Source organism: Tribolium madens, unplaced genomic scaffold (assembly GCF_015345945.1).
Source record: "Tribolium madens isolate multiple individuals breed KSU strain unplaced genomic scaffold, Tmad_KSU_1.1 Scaffold_91;HRSCAF=231;Tcas5.2_LG7, whole genome shotgun sequence".
NCBI lineage: Eukaryota > Metazoa > Arthropoda > Insecta > Coleoptera > Tenebrionidae > Tribolium > Tribolium madens.
This window is the reverse complement of record NW_025401063.1, coordinates 4549061-4557818: the sequence shown is the minus strand read 5'-3', so window position 1 is coordinate 4557818 and position 8758 is coordinate 4549061. Positions and strand designations below refer to the sequence as shown.

Sequence of the window (8758 nt, the reverse complement as noted above, 5' to 3'; positions counted from 1 at the left end):
TTATGTAAACGCAGAAACGCTACAGGATGACTCGTAAAAAGACATCACGTCAAGGTTGATTCACCCTGTACAACATCACGTAAAGTAAAAAGCTACAATTTTCGGCCCTTGTGTCACAATTTCTTTCATTACCGGCCGATGAACTCTGCCTGTATGGCGACCCTAACAGCCGACGGAATCTCCTGTCGACCTTCTCTCTCTTGCTAGAACGGTCGTCCTTGTTTTATGTAACAGGTTATGTCGCCTTCTCACTTTCGGAATCTCCCCTACGTCCTTGTCCAAGCACCACGTATGAATGAAAGGCGTTATTATCCGCGCTTGCTCTTCGATGGTCGGCGACCGCAACGACCGGATTTATCGACTCCGGGAGTCCGGGCAGGTGTCACAGGGACCCCAAATGATAACAGTCCCCCCATCAAGGGGGAGAATGTTAATTAATCCAAAATCCAACACCGGTTTGACTAAAATGATGATCCCATATGTTGTATAAAAAATACGTGACACAATCCTAAAAAATACAGGGTGTTCCGTCTAAACCCCACATTAGAAGTATTGGAGTTCGAATAATCGTATTTATTTGAAAATTGGTACATAGCCATAAATCATTAAGTCCTCCTAAATGAAAATATTTTCAAGATGGCGGCACTTCCGCTTATACCGAAAGTCGGTCTCAACTTTCTTATTTTAAATGGAAAGCTATATTTTTTACTGCGTTTTTGGATTAATCGGATTATTTTAAGGAAGTTTTCATCAGCTTTCCCTATACTTAAATTTAGCCGTTTTTGGAATATTTGGACTTTTTCAATAAAATTTGGATCTGCACCTTCCACTTTAAAAATCGGGAACTCTGCTGTTTTTTTAAATTTTGAATTCGTTTTTTGGCGTTTGAAAGAGAAAGTTTAGATCTTGCTTCCGGTGTTTTCAAATTTTGAAAAAAAAAATTAACAAACCATAAAATTTTAAGGTTACTTTTGTAATAATTCAAATAGCCATAACTCAATTTTTTCAAATAAAATACCCCAATTTTTATTTTACTAAATAGAAGAGAATTTAATTTTGCATTGATCTGTAATTCCCTATACCTAAATTTAATAATTTTCAAGTTATGGACTTTTTGTTAAGACTACAGAAAATTTATTACTAGCCACACCCGTTTTCACATAGTTTGCTGTGGAAATCAAAATTGTCAAAATTTTCTCTAAACAAACGTCAACAGTAAATTACTATTTGACAAATAGTGCCAAAATATAAAGAATCAAAGTTATGCCAACTTAATTATTATTGATAGGTTCTACTATGTGATTATTATTTAAAGCTAACAAATGCGAAAAATTTATTTTTGTTTAATGAACGACATCATAATTTTGTTACACTCTCCATAAATACAAAATAAATTAATTAAATCTAAGTTTGAGTAGCTTTGACTCACCATATTTTGGCACTATTTGTCAAATAATGACGTTTATTGAGAAACAATTTTGACATTTTTGATTTCCATAGCAAACTATACGAAAACGTAATAGATTTTCGACAGTCTTAACAAAAAGTCACCATAACTTAAAAATTATTAAATTTAGGTATAGGGAATGTTAATACAGATCGATGCAGAATTAAATTCTTTTCCATTTAGTAAAATAAAAATTAGGGTATTTTATTTGGAAAATTTGAGTTATCCAAAAATTTTTGAAAAACTCCAAATATTCCAAAAACGGCTAAATTTAAGTATAGGGAAAGCTGATGAAAACTCCCTTAAAATGACCCGATTAATCCAAAAACGCAGTAAAAAATATACCTTTCCATTTAAAATAACAAAGTTGAGAACGACTTCGGGTATAAGCGGAAGTGCCGCCATCTTGAAAATATTTTTATTTAGGAGGACTTAATGCATCATGGCTATGTACCATTTTCAAATAAATACGATTATTCGAACTCCTAATACTTCTAATGTGGGGTTTAGACGAAACACTCTGTATACAGGGTGTTTTCTCAATATTGTGAAAAATGGCACGATTTTAACAAATTTGTGTTATTTTTCGATGTGGAACTGTGGTTGCAGTTTTCTGCAATATTGAGAAAACATGTATACAAAAACTAATTTTTTTCCTTGAAATTATTTCTGAAGCAGTTGAATTTGTTTCTCAAAATTTCTTCCGAGCCCTCTCGAAGGAAAATCTATTTTTGAGGAAGTGAATTTAATTTTAATTACCTCCTGAAATGGCCAACTCCCATAAGAATATTGGCTACAAATATAGAAAGTCGGCAGCTGAATTGAAGGTTTTTGCGTGTTGCGAGTGTCCAAACAGGTTTTATTATCACGTCTCGATCAAATTTCTACGCAAACATTTTTGCATAACACGGGACTAAAATTTTGTTGTTATCGGATCTATTTTTGTTGTATCACCTTTGCATGTCGTTACGTAAATATTTCCCTACAATGCATTTTACAATTTAAAGTAGATGGTAATGGGATTTTCTTCAGTTTACAAAAAGATAAAACAATCTGCTCTGACTACGCAAATACTGGCTCATAAATCTCATGTGACTCTCCCCATTCACTGCTTTTTTACTGATTACGATTTGTTTTCGTCGCGTGAAAGATCAAAATTTGATTTGTGATTTCTCGACCTCTGATCGTTCCGTTATCGGAAATTATTGGCGCCAGTGGTGGGGATTTTAATTTCCAATTCTTTAGGATTTGGATTTTTGGGGCATAGTGGTACCAAAATTGCAACAATCTACATTTATTTTGTAAAGTTCTCTTTTCACATAAAACATCATAAAAATACTCTTAGTACAGTGTTAAAAGTCTAAGCGATAACACCCGACATACATTATAGTCACATTTCGAATAATTTATTGCTAACGTTTTGGAAAAGAAATCTCATCGCTTTAATTTCCACCAAATTATCACAAATTCTCTACCCAATTGCTTATATCACATTTCCCTCACTCCCCCTGATTAGTGTTGTTAATCCCTCAAAACAAAGTAATCATAATGAAATAAAAACTGGACACGATCATTATTGAAAGCCAACAATACATAAATAAATTAATAAACAGATTTCGCGACGCTCTTTTTCATATTTTATCGTCGTCTTCTGAATGCATTTCTTCGGCTTCGGTGGCGATTTCTGCCGTCTGCATCGAGACATCTTTCTCCGAAGTGATGCTTTTGCTGGTTGAGGGTTTGGCTGAGCCCGAAGAGCCTTGGTCTTCGCACGAGGGACACTCGAAGTGGACGCAGTGGAACACCTCATTGGCCGAATTGTGCGTGCCCACGATCCGGATGAAGACCACTGGTCGTGGAGGGAATCTGATGAGTTGCCAGGATTTGCAGTTTTCGCGAGTGTGGTCCACCACCATTTCCCAATCCCAGACGTTCACCGACGACTCGATGTAGTAGCTGTAAGTGCGGTCGTCGCAATCCCACAGGAGCAGCCGGAGGCTCGATATCACGTACGGCTGGCCTGGAGATTTTTATTTATAACTATTTATAAATTCATGAATCAACCCAAAAAAGTCATAATTTTTCATGTACCGAGTGACTGTAAACGATTGTGACAAAAATCTATTGGCAACACTGAGTTTCAGACACGGTGTAAGATATTTAGGTGATGCAGCGCGCCCTGCAAACGTGTCACGCTCAATTTAGAGAGAGATAGCGTAATCGGGCCATCATTATTATCAATAAATGAAGGAATGGACCGAAAAGTTGCAGTTGTATAAATGATAATAGTTATAATTAAAAAAAATATACAATACACGTCATATACCTACTACCTATACATCTGAATTTAAATTCTATAAGAAATATTATCTAAATGATAAAGCTTTGCTTGAACTTTTTTTTATTACATGTGTTTCTGTTGCGAAACGTAAAACAAATATATATTATATTAAATGATTAGTAAATTAATAGGTACATTAAAAAATTAAATAAATTATTACTTAATTAAAAATAATTCTTTTTAAATAAGGTAATTTTATGAAACGGAATATCGAAGACAAAGATTTTTCAAGAACATAAACACCTACATATTTTGTAGGAGCATAATATTCTAAGGGCCAGTTGCATAATCAAATTTAAAGGAGCATTAAATTAAATGTTGTTTAGAATGTGCTAATTACTACGGACTCCTTGAGCAAAATTTTACATTCTAAACCAACATTAACTTTAAAGTTTCTTTAATTCGATCATGAAACTGGACCTAAGTAAAATTTAATTCTAAATTTAAAAATATTAGGAATTGTAAAACTGCCGTAACACACCATCAATTTATCAAAATTTTGTTGTTAATTAATTCAGTTTTTGGACTGTAGTTATTTTTGTATCCAGAAAAAAATTAAATCAGAGAGATCAAATATATAAAGTTTATTTCACACCTTGCGTCGATTACTACTTTTTTAAATAACGTTACTTTGAACTGAACTTTATTTTATAATTATTGAAATCACATTAATTATCACCATTCGCAATCGAATGTAAAGACCACAGACTAGAAGGTAGATAAATAAATAGAATAAACCTTTATTCTTATTTCCAATTTTTTCAAATAAATTTTGTTAGTTATTCAGTTCAGCTATATTTGATTCTTCTACTAAAATAAATAAGCAAATTATTATTACGATTGATAATTATTAAAAACAGCAACCAAAAAAATCTAAATTTAGAGTTGCTTTTTCAATTCTTTTTGCTTTTCTCCTTCGTTTAACTTGTGGTTCAAATTTAACAATATCCTGGACAATCTGGAAAAATAGTTAGTACTGCTTCTTCTTCTAATTTTGGCTTTTTGAGATAAAATTTGACAAAAGCTGTTTCAATCTAGAAAAAATATGTTTTATGGTGTTTATAATTTTAATTAATTTTCTTTAGATTTACCGTATAACAGCCAGTTTAAATTTCACGAATTACATGTTTATATTTGACAGTCATAGTTGCCATATTAAAATTTCAAATTTCTTGCCAACGTGACGACAAAAATCACAATCGTTTAGAGTCACTCGACACAAAGTTAACAAGAATATGACTGTTTTAATTGGCAACAGATTTAAAAATATTTTCTTTTTCTGCAATTTGCAATACTGGTTTTGGTTGAAAAATATTTCACATAAAAAAATTGATAGTTACGTCTCCATTTAATCTGTCAAGCTGTCAACCCAATCGGAAGTGTACTACTGTGGTGCCATTTAAAAATAAAATTCAGAATTGCCAATTGAAACAGTTTTTTTTTTTAATGTAAAAAATGTTTTAAATATTTTTTTCCATTTTAGTTTACGTAAAAATTCAAAATTATGCAAGCTGGCCTCAACGTTTATAATTTTTGACACATTCTGTGAAACTAACTTATACCGAGTGATTATAAATAACTGAGTTTTGAAAGCACAAATTTGGAATCTTAATTTGGCAACAATGACTGTCAAATATAATCGTTTTAGGCATTCATTAGGTACAGTTGGAGACAAAATACTTTGGTCGTCACTTTTCTGACTGAATTACAAATGTAATTCAAGCTTTAACGTTAAAATGAATGACAATTTCAAATTAATGACAGCTATTATATAGGAGAAAATCATCAAAGTAGCTGACCTCTGGTGTCTGGCTTGGAACTATCCAAATGGGAAAAACATTTTGACAATAACAGTTTTCCATTTTTGTCAATTTGACAAGTCAATGTAAATGTGAGTACTTGCTAGCGTTTTGCTTCCCACTTCATTGCAGAAACTGTGTGGGAGGGTCTATTTCGATGTATTACTTTCTAAAATGAAGATTTCAACTTATGGCATTATTATTTTAAATAAAAAATACTTCTACAAAACGTAAGGTGGCAGATTAAATAAAACTTTTAAGTTGTCACAAAATTCCGGCAAAATCGCGCCAAAACGTCGCTGCGCCGTCGTCTAAGCTACCCACCAAAATTAGGAAAAGAGACATCTGGCACATCAACTGTAAACTATTCAAATGGGGAAAACATTGATGTTTTAGTTCCATCTATTGGCGGCTGATTTTCTCCTATTTTCCTATCAAAAATATCTACATACAACTTGTCAACTATGATTGACAGTAGCTAAATATAAGGTTAAGAGTCCTAAAGCATGCTTTACAATTTAATGTCACTCAAGTGACATTGACGACCAAAGTATTTTGTCTCCAACTGTACCAATAAATTTTATGTCAATCATTTACAGTTACTTGATATCTACAGAGTGGAAATAGTTGCCTATAAAATTGTGACATTTATACTTGACAGACACGGTTGTCAAATAAAGATTTTAAATTTGTGTCCGACGTGATGACAAAAATTACAATGATTTAGTCACTTGGCATAAGGTTTAGTTGGCAAAAAATTTGAGAACATTTTCTTTTTCTACAATTTGCAATACTGTAACTGGATCTGGATGACAAATATTTGACATCAAAAATTGTTGGTCAAATCTATTTAATCTGAATGCCTTTTAAAGTGTCAAATTGACGCTGTCAGTGCCAAGCTGTCAACAACTAGAGTACTCCAGTGGTGCCATTTAAAAATAAAATTCAGAATTGCCAAATGAAACAATCTTTTAACTACTTTCTAAAAATAAATGTTTTCAGTGTTTTTTTCCATCATTAATAAAAATTCAAAATTATCCAAGGTGGCCTTAACGTTTACAATTTTTGCTACTTTTTGTTATATTTTGTTTTGTTACACCAAGTGACTATAAATGATCGTAGGTTTTGTAAGGATATTGGTAAGAAATATTTTGGCAATCATGACTGTCAAATATAAACGTCACAACAACTGTCAATTCATTACCAATAATACAGTGTTGTCAACAGATTTTGTTTGTCAATTAATTTACAATACAGGGTGGAAACTGTAAGATTTCCATTTGTTACCTAGTTGAATTAGGATGGCCCCCGAGCCCAGCTGGTGGCACGTGTACCCCGAATCCCAATCGTAATGCTTCGTATCGCCGTTCAAGAGGGCGTTTCTCGACCGACTCACGCCTTCTATAACCACAGCACTCTTATCCAAAGTCGCTACGTTGTAATTCGGACAAATTATATCATTCACCATTTTTGGAATGCTTAATTTACACGATGCTTCAAACGAAACTAAATGAAACACCTAAAATTAACTTTTACATAAATGAAAAACAAAAAACCCTAAAACACACCTTATTGACAGTGTTATGCGTACCGACGATTCGAATAAATTGTACGACGCGGTTTTCGAAATACAAATACTGCCAAGACCTACAACAATAATGACTATAGTCCACGACTCTGACCCAGTCTTTTTGCTCCATAGACACTTCGATATAGTACGAATATGACCTGGAAGTAGGATTATTTTACAAAACGAAAATGAAATGAAAGTGAAAGAGTCACACCTCAAATCGCGGTCCCACAATAACATACGTATATGGTTGATGATTGAGGGCATTCCCAGTTTTATGATAATCCCTTGATCACCGGGCCCGTTAATGGGATGTCTCGTGTACCCCTTTTCCATGTCGTAGGTGTAGTAATCGCCGTCTAGTAAATACTCGAGTAGTTCCCCGGCGACGACTTTCGAGCCCATTCGAGGCGACGCAACATTCTCCTCCAAAACTACACAAAAATCGATTTAACCATCGTAGCGAGTGAAAAAAAAAACCCTCAAACTTACTCAATTGCCCCCGATGAGGCAGACTACTCAATCTCACATTGGTCCGTTCCGCTATCGCGTCCAAAAGGGCGTCCGGTTTGACTAACCCCGCCGGCCTCACCACCGACAACAAATCGGCGACACTCATCAACGGCAATCTCACACATTTCATAACGCGGTCGTCCTTATCGTCATTCGCCGTGCACCACGTGCACACACCCCGGAATATCTCCACTTCCGGGGCGAAAAACGAGTCCCTTTGTAACAATTCCACGAGCGACGCCTGGGAAAGCTGCAGGAATGACTCGTGAAGCAGAATTTCAGAGGCATGTCGGTCCAAAAACGCGTGACAAACGTCCACTAATTTCTCCAGCCCGTACAAATGTGCAGTGTCGAGAATCGCACACACGTTGCGCAAGGCCAACAGTTGTTTGAGGATGTCGGATATTGCCGTCTCCAAGTCTTGAAAGCCGTATTGGTGGGCCAAACCCAAAGTGTCTAAAATCACGTCCTCTTTCAGAGTCATTAGAAACATGTGGCCAGAGTAGATGTATTTTAGGAGGATTTTGAAAGCCTTGACGGGGGCATCGGGGAGCACGATCTCCGACTGGTTCGATTCCTTCAAGCCGCCGTAGAGCAACGCCCGGAAATACTCACTTCTTGCCGCCAAAATCACCTAAAATTGAAATAGTGATTCAATTGCAAGTCCTGGCGTGTTTTCCGCATACCTTGTGTGCGTAGAGCTTCTGCCCCTCGACTACGAGCGTGATGTCCGCATATTCGTGGCTCAAGCACAGCGAAGACAGGTTCTCTGAGAGCTGAGCCAAGTGTTCGATATCCCCCAACCGGACCACTGTGGAGTTCTTCGTGCTTGAATTTTGCATGTATTGCGAACTGCTGCTCATCTTGGCATCGAAAACTGATAATTTTATCTTGTTGTTGCGAACTTCATTGAACAAGTTCAAAAGAAAGTCGATCAAAATATGGAAAGTTTGGAACATTTCGGGAGGGGCGAGTACTTACATTGCTTATTACTTGTTATTATTACTGTTGCACCAAAACACTCAAAAAAACATCGCAAATGCGTCCCTCGCAACTTGACAGATGTCAGCTGCCATCTGTCAAAATTC

At 35.3% G+C, this 8758-nt stretch overlaps 1 protein-coding gene across 3 annotated transcripts; it reads right to left on the bottom strand.

Annotated features, from left to right (window-relative positions):
• Window positions 1-2725: 2725 nt before the first annotated feature.
• On the bottom strand, window positions 2726-8751 carry LOC123010529 (BTB/POZ domain-containing protein 9). Of its 3 annotated transcripts, none has more exons than XM_044407490.1 (7): window positions 8652-8751; window positions 8357-8533; window positions 7650-8304; window positions 7372-7591; window positions 7156-7315; window positions 6875-7106; window positions 2726-3467 (listed from the first exon to the last, which is right to left on the bottom strand). In XM_044407490.1, the coding sequence occupies exons 2-7, from the start codon at window positions 8531-8533 to the stop codon at window positions 3079-3081; spliced, it is 1833 nt and encodes a 610-aa protein (XP_044263425.1). In that variant the 5' UTR covers window positions 8652-8751; the 3' UTR covers window positions 2726-3078. The 3 variants fall into 3 exon arrangements, with proteins under 3 accessions (XP_044263425.1, XP_044263423.1, XP_044263424.1); XM_044407488.1 differs by having other exon boundaries at window positions 8357-8574; window positions 8652-8749; XM_044407489.1 differs by having other exon boundaries at window positions 8357-8547; window positions 8652-8745.
• Between the last annotated feature and the right edge of the window lie 7 nt (window positions 8752-8758).

Coding starts and splice junctions, on each gene's coding strand:
- LOC123010529 (XM_044407490.1), bottom strand. CDS start 8,533: ATGAGCAGCAGTTCGCAATACATGCAAAATTCAAGCACGAAGAACTCC. Junction 8,305..8,356: donor AGAAGCTCTACGCACACAAG/GTATGCGGAAAA, acceptor TTTCAATTTTAG/GTGATTTTGGCGGCAAGAAG. Junction 3,468..6,874: donor GGCCATCCTAATTCAACTAG/GTAACAAATGGA, acceptor AAAAATCTCCAG/GCCAGCCGTACGTGATATCG.